This window comes from Tympanuchus pallidicinctus, unplaced genomic scaffold (genome assembly GCF_026119805.1).
Source record: "Tympanuchus pallidicinctus isolate F22 unplaced genomic scaffold, pur_lepc_1.0 scaffold22, whole genome shotgun sequence".
Taxonomy (NCBI): domain Eukaryota; kingdom Metazoa; phylum Chordata; class Aves; order Galliformes; family Phasianidae; genus Tympanuchus; species Tympanuchus pallidicinctus.
Genome location: NW_026294739.1, coordinates 22421469 through 22436503, shown reverse-complemented (window position 1 = coordinate 22436503; position 15035 = coordinate 22421469). Strand labels below are relative to the sequence as shown.

Here is a 15035-nt window from a genome sequence, read left to right as displayed (position 1 = left end):
GTTACTGGTCCGCCCCATCTGGACAGGCCTTGGACCCAAACACAACAGAGGCACCCAAGGTAAGAAGAAAAAAGAATACCAGCACTGAGGTCAGAACTTCTGTACTCACCTGTCTGTGCCTGAAGCAAATGAGCCCAAGGCAGTCCTTCAGTGCTGTATGGGAGATGATACACTCACGTTAATTCCCATTTCTGTAGCAGCTGCAAAACCAAGCCTTGCCCTTTTCTCCACACGTGGTGAAGTTTATTTCATTTATGTACTGCCACTCTTAGAAAAAGTTCTGAGGTTGTTTGCAAGCACCACTCTAAGAGCCCTTCTGCTGAGCAACAGGCACTGTAAAGTTAACCTGAATGTGTTTACGCTTTCTAGGAAAATACAGTGATCAACAAACGTGGTGAAGAAAAGCACAAGCCCTTAACATATGGAGAACTTGCTAGCCTAGAATGTACTGGCTTTACTGGAACAGCTTTTATTACTCCTACTCCATTAGGTGGCATTAGACTCAAGATACAAGGATCCCTTGAGAAGAGAGCACTGCTATCAGCCAGTGGCAGCTTCCTGCAGCAGTTAGAAGATGGAGAAATGCTACACTGATTCCAACTTCCACTACTTGAAGATACAGGATGAGAACGTCGCCATAAATTAGCACAGATGCAGCTGTATGGCTGGCGGGAGGCAAATATAATCTTCAAGTCCATTCATCGTTTACTGGAATGTTTACAGCCTACCTGGAGCAAGACAGACCCTGCACATTTATCACTGCTAAAAAAACTTCAAACTCCAGACACAAAGAGATACAGCACTGACTCCTCCTAAGTGAAATGATGCGCACACTTCCCCATTCTCTTTGCAGAGAACATAAATACATGCTATACATGAAGTCTTTTGAAAGAGTTTGCTTGAGGCAAACCACAAAAGGAAGAAAAAATTCAGCCTATAAAGATTGCAAGCCTGGCAGATTTCCACTGCCTGAAGGCTCCTAACTAGAGGCAAAAACATACATGGAACATTTATGGACAGGAAAGGGGGATACACTGCTATTTTATGAGATGTTAAAGGTAACCTTCAACAATGCAGCTGAGAGAGATTTAGAAATGACAATTTTTGGCCTCCCTCTCAATCACAGCTGGCCTATATAGGTATCAAATAAGAAACACTGCCACATTCTCCTTTCATGCCATTTTCCTTCCAGAGAAATCAGCGATGGAGCCAAACTTTACTGCCAGAACTGAAGGTGAGAGGACAACCAGCTACAGCATGTTCCATGACAGTACCATCTTCAAAGCAGCACGCAGCTTCAACAGAAAATCAAAGACATCACATGTATTTTCTGGCAGTCTACTGTCCAAAAATCTAAATCAAAGTGATTAATACCTTTCTCACTGCTTCTTTATGGTCTGAAAATAACAGGACAAAAAGTTCTGCTTTCAAACCACGAATAAAAATGGGCAGCCTTCTGCAAGGTGCCTGCTGCTCAGAGACTGAACAAAATGTCATCTGCTGCAACACTTCTCATCTCGCTTCCCTCAATCATCTCAGGCAAGCGAGTGGTGCCGGCCAGCTGCTGTGCCTTTCCCTGCAGCCAGCACTAGAAAACATTCAGCTCCGTTAAGAGTTACTTTCCCATGAAGTACTGGAGTGGCTGTTGGCACTGGACGTCTGAAATACCAGCAGCTCTTGTAATCACAGCTTTGTGAACACTGTGACAAAATCCTGCTAGTTATAATGGAGTATTTACTAAAAGCTGTAATGCCTGCACTCAGGGGCTGATCCAAAGCACCCGATACCCACCTCTGCGACTTACAAACTTTGATAAAATGTGCCAGGCTTTTTTTTGTCTATTTTCATGATGTCTGAATAACCGAAGGACCCATCCACACCTGCTTCTGACTTCCCCACTTCCAAAGCTACGCAGGGACGCTGCCTGGCTTCACGTCCGCAGGTCCTGCTCCCCTCACGAGCAGCCCACTCCTCTCACCCACCCCTTGTCCAGCTGGGCTGCAGGTGAGCTCCATGGCTGCAGCCACTGCAGGGCTGGGCCTAACCAGAAAACCTTTGTGCTTTTATCTCCCAGTGGGAATCGGGGAACTACTTCAAATCTGCAAAGATGAAGTCTCTCACAAAGATTCACTGCTTGTGCTATTTTGAACCTCGGGGTCCTCAATACTGGCCAATTCCCACTTGGCTGAAACTAATTACCTTTTAGTGATCACTTCTAGTAGCTGATGAAGTTTTAGCCCAGCGCACAGCCTTGCACCATTAATGCTTGAACACAGCGCAGCTGAATGGTTCAGTCCTGCTACACCACAAGCCACTCTGCAGCTGTACCTGTACCAGGTGATGGAGCAGCGCCTCGAGCTCCCTGCTCTGCTCACTCTTCAGTAGAGATGCACTCCTTCTCTGGGCCATTGCCTACACCTAGTAGCACAAGCTGCCTTCAAATACAATGGAAATCATGCCAGAGCTCAGTAAGATTTCAGCAGGTCTGTCGCTGCACAGCTTTCTGGAGTTCTGAGCAGTGGCCTGTACACAGGGCTAATCCAGCCAGTATGTAATGCCTACTCTGAGGGAGAGAGGAATAGGAAACTTAAGGATTAACATTTCTTCAGTAACTCAGAGAATACCACAGAAAACCATCATACAATGATTACAACCATCTGACACCTCTGAAAAGCTCCTGCTATAGACACAGAGCTGGGAGGAAACATACAAGATAGCTCTGAGGGACAGAAAAAAGGGACGTATCTCCAGAGCACTGTGTGTGGTTCAGCCTCTTGACTTCCATCAGTGATAAAGGGAAAAACCCAGCTATGTCCCTACCCTGACAACACAGCCCAAGAGGATTTTTTTTGCCTATAAACACTGTTTTACTGCACAGCAATGCACACAGTATTCCCACCTCTGCCTTCATTTTGTCAGCACAGTCATTGCCATGTGCAAGCTCTGCAGCAAGACAAGATTTATGGAGGCTTTCCTTTTGCACTAACCTTTCTCATGTTGCTACAAAGGCAAAATGACAGCTTTTAAGTGAAAGGGCTGAGTAAAATTACAGGAAAGTATTAGAAAAAGAAAGAATAAAATGGACATGACACAGCAGGAAATTGCTTGAGGGGAGAGGTGAGAAAAGGAAATAGGTGACATTCAACTCTTCAAGTATCAACATGCAAGAAGACAAGTCTATCATCCAAAGTCACCTAATATTTAAGTCAGCATTACAGAAAAATGTCCTCATTGCAGGTGGACATTATGGTCTTTATAGGTCCCTCCCAAATCAAGGAACCTGTTCCATTCTATTCCATTCACTTCTATTCTATTCAAGCACTTTGCATGTATTATGCCATGCTGCTCCTTCCACATACTTCTCAGTAACAGGGACCCAGCTCTCATGCCGCCCTCCAGCTGCCCTCAGGTTTTGTTCTGTTGAAATGGAGGTCCTGCTGCATGCTCACAGAGCAGGACTTCTACAGCAGAGCTACCTACCAGCGCCTGGCTGCAAAAATGTATCTGGAAGAAAGGCCAACACGAGCCAAGGAAACTGCTGCATTTCTTTAGAACTGTGATACACTACAGATAAAAACCTTTATAGAAGAAGTTCAAAGATGGATTTTCCGTAGTAGCAGAGATGAGTGGCTGCTTCCTCCTCTTCCCTCCTCGCCACCTGTCATTCGTGTTCCCAAGTATTTGTGTTAGGAGTTTGGCAACTTCTAACACAAATACTTCTCCAAAGCCAATAAAAAGGGGTGTTCGTAAGCTAAAAGCACATCAGTGAACTCTGTAAGGAATGTATTTTTCCCTGTAACTACACTAGATTCTGTTAAATTTGCTGGTACTTACTCATCTATTTTTAAAGGCTTTCAAACCAGGTAGTAGCACAGAAATGATATAGAATTTTTGTGTGAGAAAAACGCATTCTGATTTCCTGCAGGACAAATCACTGCCCTTTTTCAACAAGTATGTGCAAAGGGACTGAGGTTATGTATCCTGGGCTGCATTGCCAGCAGGGAGGTGATCCTGCCCTTGTGCTCTGTGCTGTGAAACCTCACGTGGGCTACTGCATCCAGACGTGGAGTACTCAGCAAAGGAGAGATGCAGAGCTGTTGGAGCACATCCAGAGGAGGGTCAGAAAAACGATCCTAGGGATGGAACACCTCTCCTAAGAGGACAGGCTGAGAGCTGGGGCTGTGCTGCCTGGAGAGGAGAAGGCGCTGGGGAGACCTGAGAGCAGCCTGTCAGTACCTAAAGGAGCTGTAAGACAAAGGGGACAGACTCATTAACAGGATGTGTTGTGACAGGACAAGGGGAAAAGGTTTCAAACTGAAGAAGGAGAGATTTAGATTGGATATAAGGAAGTTTTTTTACAATAAAGGTGGTGAGGCACTGGCACAGGTTGCCCAGAGAGGTGGTGGATACTCTGCCCTTGAAGACATTCAAAGTCAGGCTGCTCAGGGCTCTGAGCACCTGACTGAGCTGCTGGAGTCTTTGTTCACTGCAGGGAAGTTGAACTAGATGAACTTTAAGGCTCCTTTCCAATTTAAACAATTCTATGATTTTATGATTATATGTTTTTGCACTAAGTTCTCAAGCTGACTCCCTGTACCCTCTGCTATGCAGAAATTCAGCACATAAGAACACAGTTACCACACCACTTGCAGCTATACAGAGAATTTATCTGTAATTGCTATTCTTCCTCCTACTCTAAGTTATTACAAGTTCTGCTTATTGAACAGAAAGCTGGAAGTACTCTAATAAGCACACCTATACTTATTTCTGTTATCAAGCACTTACAATCTGAAACTACTGAAGATGAGGGACTTTCATCCTGTTAGGATAATCATCCATTTCCTGGGAAGGTATGCTATCTTCTCCCCAGTTGGCAAGCTTAATTGGCAAAGCAAGCAGAAGTACATGACCAATAAATGCCAGAGAAAATCTCTGTCCTTAACATGGTGAATGATGGTGAGATAAGGAGAAAGTGACTTTTCTTAGATACTCGGGCACTTCCTGGCAGACTGAACCAAAGGGAAGGCTTCCACCTAATTTAATGTTTGGCTCCAAGCGATCTTTCACTCAACGTATATCTGAGAAGTGTATTAAAATTCTTTTTAGAAGGCTTGCAGGAATTTCATACACTGCCCTTTTTCACCAGCAAAGCAAATGACAGCACTGTGACACTCTGAAAGCTCGTGTGAATGTCAGAAAGAAAGAGATCTGTAACTCAGAAGCCCTGAACTTTTCGGCCATAGGAGCCCTAATGCCTGGCGACTGCACACTGGGTTGTAACTTGGAAAATGTCAGAAAAGGATGAGTTAGGACTCCTTGTAACACAAGTACTCAAGAAGTCTGTCCAAAAGTGACATATAGAGCCCGGGGCACATGCAGTCATTGCCAGCTGCTTCCCAACAAGATGCTTCTACCTGTTCAGAGCAAAGTCACAGGTCTAGCAATTTGAAACGGCAGCCATGGGAAATGGGAAAAGGAAACCTGTCTGGAAACTACAGCAAGGAGAGCCAAAGGGGGATAATGGCACACAGCAGGGTAGAAGAACTCGGAGATTAAAAACAGGTTCAGTCATCATTTACTTTTGCCCACAAACAGCAGTTCATCACTGCACACTGCAAGGGAGCATTTGATTTTTCATGAAAGGGATGATCAGTTGAATCTGAAATATCAAACAAATTCCTACTTTGGCTCAATTTATAAAGTTGTGTTTTTCAGAAAGAGAGGGGATTCTGCTATTGAATACAAAATACATCTTACACATCTCATCTATGCCCAAGGGTCTGAGCAACCTGCTCTAGCTTTCAGGTCTGCCCTGTCTGGAGCAGGAGATGGATTAATTGACTTCCAGAGGTCCCTTCCAGCTTGAAGTGTTCTGCAGCTCCTGTGCTGTGGGCTTCATGCAGGATCTAACCTCTTTCACATGGAGTGTAATGCCAAACATCTACTGAACGGCACAGAGCACAGCAGAACCCTCAGAGCTCACCTAACACCTGGCTGGGCAGCCTGGCTTTGGTTTCTGGCTTCTGGCTTTGGCTTCTAGTTTCCAGCCTCCTGCTCTGCCTTAGTGGGGAAGGTTTGAGGTAGCAGCAGGTCTCACAAGCCAGATAAGCAGGGAGAGGCTGCACCCATTGTGGAGTTCACTGAATTGACATGTTGGAAAGATTATCAGAAGCTCCAGTTTTGCAGAAAAGGCAACAAAAGCACGAGTTTCCCCTAGCTCAGCACTGCCTCCAGAATATGTGGTTCCCTTAAACCATAATAGCAATAAAATATTTAAAAAATATTTTAACATCCCCCATTTTCATCCTTGGACATCTGTTTTCTGGCTGCTCACGCACTATGAATTGAAAGCTGATCCTGACAGCTTTTAGATTCCACCAAGAGAAACTTGCAAAGAGTAGGCAAAACTGTCCCTTCAGGTACCTCAGCCAATTTACAGCAACAGTACAGAACTGTGACTACGTCACATCTAAAACATTCAGATGATGTTCTTACATGCACACAAAACCACACCGGTTTATTGAGAGAACGGGTCAACATCTATGCTGCCAGATCAGTGTGTACATTTATAATGCAGACCAAGATTTCGAACTGGAGCATAAACACCACTGCCTATGGAAGGCACCCACAGCAGGTGCAGGTAACACAAGGCACCACTGTGCCTTTACAGTCCTTAGACAACCCTGAGATGTTTTCCAGAGCCCAGTATGTGAAGAGAGCAGCATGTAAACTCCACAGGGACAAGCAGCTGCTGCACATCTCTATTTCTACTAGACGAGGGCACCTCATGCCCATGTTTGGCCTTTGGTTGGTAACATCAGATTTTTAGGGAACAGAAAACTTCGTACTCACTGCCAGGCTAACGAACACTTGACAAGGGAACCACAAACAATCTTTATCTTTTAAAATTAAGACACTGAACATTTTTCAGCATTCAGCCTGGAATAGCTGTTTTGACATTTTTGCTCTTAAACAAATACTGACTACAGAAAACAGAAGCTGGCAGTTCTTCTCTGTGTTCTGACATAATAGCTGTCCTTTTGCTGGATCCAGTCTCAGCCTGTCGTTCCACAAATGGCAATTCTGGGCAATTCTCTCTCCCATCTTTTTACTGCTGAACCCAACTGAGAAGTTGAAGCAGAGACTCTCAGCATGGGCACTAACAGCAATGATTGTCATGGCAGAACAAAAGTGCCTCCAACCCAAGGAACTCCCTGATCCTGCTGTTGCTGACAGGGGACATCAGCCCGACAAGGATAGGATTCCTCCAATGAGGACTCAGCACTTGGAACAAGCAGTGGCTATGCAATCTGATCACTAAGAGCAAACCCCAGCTTCTGTGGTAATGGGGGTACGTTCAACAAGATACATCTATAGGTGAAAGAGTCACAAAGCAAGGAGCTCTGTATTAGTTGTATATGATATGTCCTTAAAAACTATGGGTTCTGATACTTCTCTTTAAGCTATGAAAAGCTCTTTCAGATTCTATAAGCAGACAGCAAACACGAGGGCGCAGAATCAGGCCCCCTGTGCAAGAACTACAGCTGTGTTCATTGACATCTTTAAGAAGCCATTAAATTGAAGTACTGACATGTTAGGACTCCACCTTCAAACCCTTTTCTCACAGAGCTAAAAGATTACTCAGAATTTCTTCTTCCTGATAATTGTCTCCATTCTTAAGGAAATGGATGAAAAATTGCTAGGCGTCCTCGTGATTTGACTGAAACTTGCATTTGTCTGTAGTTCCACCACTCAGGTTTGTTTTTTCAGTTCTTCCTTTTTCCCTACACAAAATGTAAGCATGACTGCAATGTCACCAGATACTTGGAAATACTCTTAAAAATACAAGCTTTTGGAATCATCTGGAGAGAAAAATCCTATTCATTAAGATGAATTAATAAAAGTCATACTGAAATCTTGCTAGATTATGCAGGTATATGCAAGGTAATAATTAAAAACCTATGATTAAGGAGACAAATGAGGGAGCACTGCAGGACCAGAATCTGCAATAGGAGTGAAGTTACTAAAATATACAACACTGAGTAAGTTTTCTACTAAATCAACAGAACTAACAGAAACTTCACTGTAAACAAAAATTACGCCTTACTGACCAGTAACTCTTATTACAAGAGAAAAATAAGGGCACACGCCCACTCTACCTGCCGAGGTGTCCTCTCTGATTTACTCCGGCACCACTCCCAGTCTGTGAGCTCTGGTTTGTGGCCCTCCTCGTGCGACAGCCTCCTCTCGGCTCCATCTGCGCTCCTGCCCAGGCCCGAGGCCGTCTCTCCGCGCACCCCCATGGCGCCGGGCCGGCCGCTGTCCGTGGTGCTGAACCCCGCCGGACCGGGTCTGGCGTCGTCCGTGGTGCTGAGCCCCGTGGGGCCGGGCCGCAGGCTGTCCGCGGAGCTGAAGCCCGCAGGGTCCGGCCGGGCGCTGTCCGTGGTGCTGAGTTCTGCCCGCGCCGCGCCGCCGCTGCCTCCCTTCGGCGGCTCGCAGGGTTTCTCGCAAACCAGCAGGTTGTGGCACGACGTGGATTTACCATCGCCATCGTGGTGGTGGCTCTCGGGGGATATTCGATAGATTCCGTAACTGTGCTGGAAGGAAAGGTTGAATTCGAAACCTCTGTGTTTGGCTGAGCAAAAAGGAATGAAACGTTGTATGAGGAAGAGTCAAAGCCAACAAGGAAAATAACATTACGTACGTAATTAAACTTACATTCTAAAACATGGAACACATACTCCAGCCCCAGAGATAACCCAAACCCACATCCCATTTTTTAATGCATACTGCTACGCATAAAAAGAAAGAACAACTAAGAATCAATATCTCAGATACCACTGCCTTGTCAGTGAACTCAGAAATGCTGCGTTTTGAAGTATAGGGATTCCAAGAAACTGCTAGGTTGCCTGCCATTTTCTTGGTGCATCATACTTTATGGACTACACACAAAAAAGTATTTGAATTTTGTAATACCTTTCTTTTCCCCCCACAGCCTGTTTCAACCACAGGTCCTGAAGGTCAAAAATTGTACAAAATGATGAAACATTTCTGAGTACTGAAAATCGACCTTCAATGCAAATACTTCTCTCAGAGTACTTTAAGAGTTGTATTTTCATTTGTAACTCAGAATACAACCGCTCTGCACAGACACATGAACACTGGAGATTTATTTCACAAATAACCGTGAGCAGGAAATTTATGGGAAAACATTATGCAAAATTTGAGTCATAAATATCACGTTACCCACATTTACAGAAACCTAAATGTGGTTTTCACTAGGGGTAAGTTCACAGAGTTACAGCTGCATTTCTCTGTTTACTGCCTCTCTGAGAGTTACCACATGACCAAGTTCATCACAGAAAGGACAAAAGTCATGTAGCAGACAGGCTGTGGCACAGACAGCACATTCTCCTGCAGCTGGTTTTACCTGGAGGCACAAGGAAAAAAAGGCCATCAGAAAATTCTGAAGAGGTTATCATGTAAAGGTCTGCTATCCTCAGTTACCTTCAGGTAATTTTTATAAGCATGCAGTAAACGTGAAATTTTTGAGGCCACAGCTGTGTAGTACATCTTCAGCTTTGAACTAACTCCACAAACATACTGGGATAATGACCTTTCCTGGCCTTTGTGGCTTGCTTTCTTGTGTCACTATGATTTCTATTTGGCTAGCTATAGGGCAGGTGTGGAAACAACAGCTGTTCTCCTTATAATCTCCTCACAATTAACACATTGCTTTTCTCCATGCCACAGTTAACGTGGTCCATGTATTTCACCAGTAGAAGTCAGATTCTGGCAGATACATCTTGGAGAGGAGAGGGAAACTAGGATACAGAGTCCACATTCAGAGCTCTGTTGAAAGCTCTGCCAGTGACTAGTGAAACTCAGCAAGCTTCCAAGCCCCATCATCCATTAGTACCAGGCAGCTTACTTTTCTCCAGGGATCTGGCCAGAACGCTGTGAATCGCTCACACCGCTCCAAGTGACATTCATGTAATTCAGATACTGCGGGTAAATGACTTCAAGAACTGTTACTAACTTCCTAACTACATTCCAGCTGTACGTCAGCCTCCCAGCCTTACTTTTGAGTTCCTCTGAAGACACAGCATATGAATTCCTCCTGCAGTTTATGATGCAGCCACAGGGCAGGTGGATCCAGTGCTCTGACAGGACAAATACCGGGGTGACGGTGGCAGCCAGCAATGTCAGCAGGAAGCTAAGTGTCTCAAACGAAAGGCTTTGATAGCCAACGATGTGCTGGACAACCATTTGTATCTGAAAGGCAGGACATTTTGAAATTTAAATTGCTTCAGGCACATGATATACTTCCAGGAATAAACAGAACATGAATGTGACACAAGTAAAAGTTTTCAATGTTTGTATGTTCAGCCTAACAAGCTTTTTTCTAAGAGACAGCTGAGAAAACATACTGTCAAAGATTCTCTTCCTCATTCTCCATTTCTTAGAAACCTCTTACTTGAGCTAAACATTAAATACAGATGCCCAAATACCATTAATACAGGCAACTCACAGTCCAAGCATCTCAGAAGAGACTGCCAGCTCAATCTCTCCTGCCTGGTACTGAGGAACTCCACCTCCTGATGGAAAACAGGAGAACTTTGTATCACCACGATCGTGCAGCAGATGCTCTGTGACACTCTCTTTCAGTTGAGGAAAGCTTAGCTGCTGTGTCTATACATACTCCAGCCCCAGACATAACTCAAACCCAAACCCACATCCCATTCTCTCAACCTCCTCCTTCCTAACTATTAATGACCATATCTGTTCCCAAATATACCAGCGCATGCACATGAAAAACCACCTGCCCCACCACATATACTCTTTGTATAGAGATTAAAAAGATACACACAAATCTCATTTTTCTAAAAAACTCAAATTTTTCAGCCAGTTTGGCAAAGGACATCACTCACCGCTATGGGGAGGGGCACAAAAACTGGCTTACTAATATTCACAGACCCTATGCTGAAAAAATGCACATCAGGCAGCTAGAAACACAAAAAGGTGGACCTTATTCATCTCTGTGCTCAGGTGATACAAATGTGATGACAGAGTAACATTTGACAAATCAGTCTCTGTCAAGCCTGCAGAAAAGCAGTTAAATTCATGTAAAGCGGTGCAGACACGTTCAAAAGGACTTTTGCTGACACAATGTACACTGTAAGGAACAACTGCAACAGCTACTGTTCATCTATTTCAATTCATGGCTCATCAGCTCCTGCCACATTTAAACATAAATAAACATGAAAAAGCAAATCAATCTGACAATTTACCATCATTGGAAGCCAGAGAATGACTTTTGTCAATGCAAGAATCAGTGAGAATCGTTTCTGGGCAAAGCCCACCGTGAAGCTCCGGCTCTTTGCGCTGTTCGTGCATCGGGGCTCGAGTCCACTGCCCTCAGCCACACCTTTCCTAAAAACTGCCTTTGAGCTTAGACACGCGTTTGGGAAATGCTTCAGGGTTTTATCCACAGGGTCCACTGGTGACAGACATGGGGTGGCAGTACTGCAGCCTGCAGGCGTCCCAGGGGTGATGTAGCCTCGAGAGATTTCCTGGTAGTCGATGTGTAATAGCTGTTGTTCATCTGAGCACAACAGCTGGTAAGTTAGAGGGACAGACAGCACTGTGAGGAGGCAAAAGCACAACGAGTAGACAATAAATAAGAACAAGATGTAAGAGCTTGCATGGTCTGTGAAGCAGCCCCATGAGGTGGGGATGTACCTGCCCCAACCACAGAGAGGCAAAATGCAGATGAGCAAACTGATGATCCAAATGCTGAGAATTGCCCACATGATGCTCACTCGTCGTTTCGAAGCACTGCAGTTCATTGCCTCAGTTTTGTTGATGCTATAGAAGTTGTAGGAAACTATAAGAGACCCTTTCAGATTGCTAGAAATGCCCTGGAATAAATATATAAGCGCTGAGGTGGTGCACAGAGGCTGAGGAAGGGCATCACCCGACCACTGGGTGAGCATGAAAATAATCACTGGCACAATGCTGATCAAATCGTCTACTGACAAAGAGATCACAATCATTGAAATTGTGGATTTATTCTGCATTTTAAGCAGGGAAACTAGTGAATAAATGCTGCCCAGAAGCACTGTGAATGCAATGATAAAAGTCAAGCAAAACAGAAAGACATTCAAAGTTCTCTGCTCATTAGGTTTATCTATAATGCCATGATTTTCAGCGAAGAAGCCTGTCCCATTGAGTGACAAATTACTAAGCATCACCGACATTGTCCTCGGCAAATGTTGCTCCTTGCCTTCTCACTGACTCTGCAAGTTTTCACAAGCTGAAACCATCGCTGTTAGTTCCACATCGCAAGTTTGTTTCCTTTTTTTCTTTGTAGCATCCGGTGAAGAAATATTCAGGTTTAAGCTCCCTTGATAACCAGAATAACTCATGCTCTTGAAAAACCAGGCAACAAAGAAGTACCAGAGGTGCTGGAAAAAATACAGCTCTTCATAACCCTTTCAATACTGGAAGACAGTTAATTCAGTCTCTTCAGGTAATAACAAGCTATTCACTTTTGAGAGATATCAGGCAACGTGCCTTACTCACGAGTTCAGCTGAAATGAAGGTAGAGCACCAGGTATGTTCAAGCTCAAGGAGAATAATAGTAGAAATGGGAGGCTGTTGGATTCACCCTGTGCTGATCTGAGCTGCAGGAGGGAGGAGTCAGAAGCAAGCAGGATAGCAGAGAAACGGGGAGTGAGTATCTTCCCAGACAGAGCTGCCTCTTAGCTGGATCAGTGTCCCTGCTAAGCCCCACCTCCGATGCTGACACTGAAATCCAATGCAAATACTCAGATCTGATGTCAGCCATAAATGTCATTCCCGTAAAGCCCATGGCTGCTTCGTGGCTGTGCATCACCAGCTGGAGAGCTGCTTTTATTCTTCTGCACTTCTATGCTCCGAGCTTAGCATGGTAAGAGCTGCGGGAGCCTTTTATGAAGATGAAACAGAAGGCTGTGCCTGCCTTGCCTTTTTGTATTCCTACTCCCCCTGCAAGCGTGTGTGCATGCATGTGCACACCATATGGATGCTAATTGTACAGTTACTTAGTGACAGCCCTTCATTAATGACAGGCAACAGCCATGCACATCAGCAAGGTGCTGTCTGTCTGTGTGTGTGGTGTATGTGGTCTCTCAACTCAGTCTGGGGTTTATACAACTTCCATTTCCCATGTGATTAAGATCGAAGTGCTCACTGCCTGCTCTAATCACACACAGGTAGAACCACAGCCACGTGCATTTCGGTATTTACAGACATTTTCTCCTAAGAAAGTACAATACTGATAAAGCTTATCAGCTGACAAAATTTACAACACTTGGACAGTAAGTGAGCAGGTAAGTTCAGTGCAATCTTCTAGGAGAACTCTGCCTCTCTTTTCTTTTGGGCACCACTCTGCATTCAAATACACGACAGAGATGCAGGAACAGTATATTCCGAGTAAGGACTGCATGGTGAGTCTGCTCCAGCTACACCGTAATCTGTGTAACACTACAAATCCACCTGTTAGTAAGGACCCAATCTCATTCAGTTCCACTCATCAGTAAGGGAGCACAGAGCCAGCCCTGGTTGCCAGCTGTCCTCCCTCGTGCTGGGGCAGCACGGAGCTCCCAGAGGTGCCAGAGCCCCCAGAGCAGGCAGACAAAACCAGTATGTGGCTGCAGCTCTGCCACAGCGAGCCCACAGTGCGAGGAGCAGAGCCAAGGAAATCCATCATCTGTCCTTCACTCCCAGTTGCCAAGCTGCTTGGCCACAGCACCAGGAAGGGCTGCACTCACAACCAGCCAGATCTTCAACCATCTTGCCAGCAATGCACAGTGGCATCCATCCTGCCTTCCACATGAGGTGCAGTCCTGGATCTGGACCATCCATCTGGCCTTTAACTCTACAGGATTTGACTTGGCTTTTGTGATTTATCCATCCTGATGGACGACTGATTGTTAATCTGTGCTGTGCCAGCTGAAGGCCAAGGCTCACTTCTTTGTATTTACAAATCACCATCACCTTTGCTCCTGCAAGTCAACATTAAATTAAGGACAGTGCTCTAAATCTTTAGATTAACAGCGTGAGCCTGGTCAGAAGTACAGTCAAGAGATGAGAAGAAAAAGGAGCATCATTCACCCTCGTTTGGACACCTGTTCTATTAGAGTCTGGCCTTCTCAGGAAACACGTGGCCACCTGTGAAATATGCAGATGCACGTCTCTCTCCCACTCTTAATTCCTCAATTTCTTTTGACAAAATGATCATTTTAGTTACCATCTGATGGTGTCGAGCCACTCAGTTCTCACAGTTTTCATGAAAATGAGCAGCTGATGAGAGGAGACAGACTCTGGTGGACTCCTCAGCCAGGAGACAGACCGCAGCAGAGCCCAGTCTCTCCCATGTGCTGGTGAATACAAACAGAGACTTTATAAATATTCCAACAACAAAAGAAAACATCAGCTGGGATCTATGCCTTCCCAGCTATTAACTAGCTCAGATGCTGAACTGCAACAAACCAGCTTAAATCACTCCAGCACATCTTAGTGCCTCCTGACACATGATCAATCACTGTCATTTTTAAATTCTATGTTTGTTTGTCATGTTCTGCCTGTGTTGTCTTCATTTGCTCTGTCATATTACTGTGAGGTATTCAGAGCAATGTTAATAATGCCTGGGAAATATATTTTACCTGGGAAATATATATTATCTATACAAATTTTTGCTCCTCTATCCCAAGCCATTAAACCTGCACAGGATGTGTAATAGCTCTGACTGCAGATATCAACCAAAAATTTTCTGACAACTCCCCTATTATGATCTTCTCTGCACACTTCTTCACTGTCCACGCTTTACCAGCTGTGCCTTGTGGTATCCTGGACTTGTGTGTCCAGTACAACCTGAGTCTGAAACCTCTCTTACAGCTGGAGCAAAAGAATCTGCACTAGGATTCATTGTTCTCTTCTAAAGTGCAAGTTCCTACTGCACCATTTCATAACTTAAGGGTACACTACCTTTC

At 44.7% G+C, this 15035-nt stretch overlaps 1 protein-coding gene across 15 annotated transcripts in view; it reads right to left on the bottom strand.

Moving 5' to 3' along the window:
- Positions 1-15035, bottom strand: part of GPR149 (G protein-coupled receptor 149) — a 109196-nt gene that overhangs the window by 10493 nt on the left and 83668 nt on the right. For 9 of the 15 annotated variants that reach the window (XM_052685734.1, XM_052685740.1, XM_052685733.1 and 6 more), the window contains 2 exons: positions 10083-10275; positions 8160-8635 (listed from right to left, as the gene is read on the bottom strand). In XM_052685734.1, coding sequence (XP_052541694.1) covers positions 8160-8635; positions 10083-10275 — 669 coding nt within the window. Of the gene's footprint in view, positions 1-8159; positions 8636-10082; positions 10276-11291; positions 12772-15035 lie in introns of those variants that run through there. The other 6 variants (XM_052685730.1, XM_052685731.1, XM_052685728.1 and 3 more) reach the window with 2 other exon arrangements.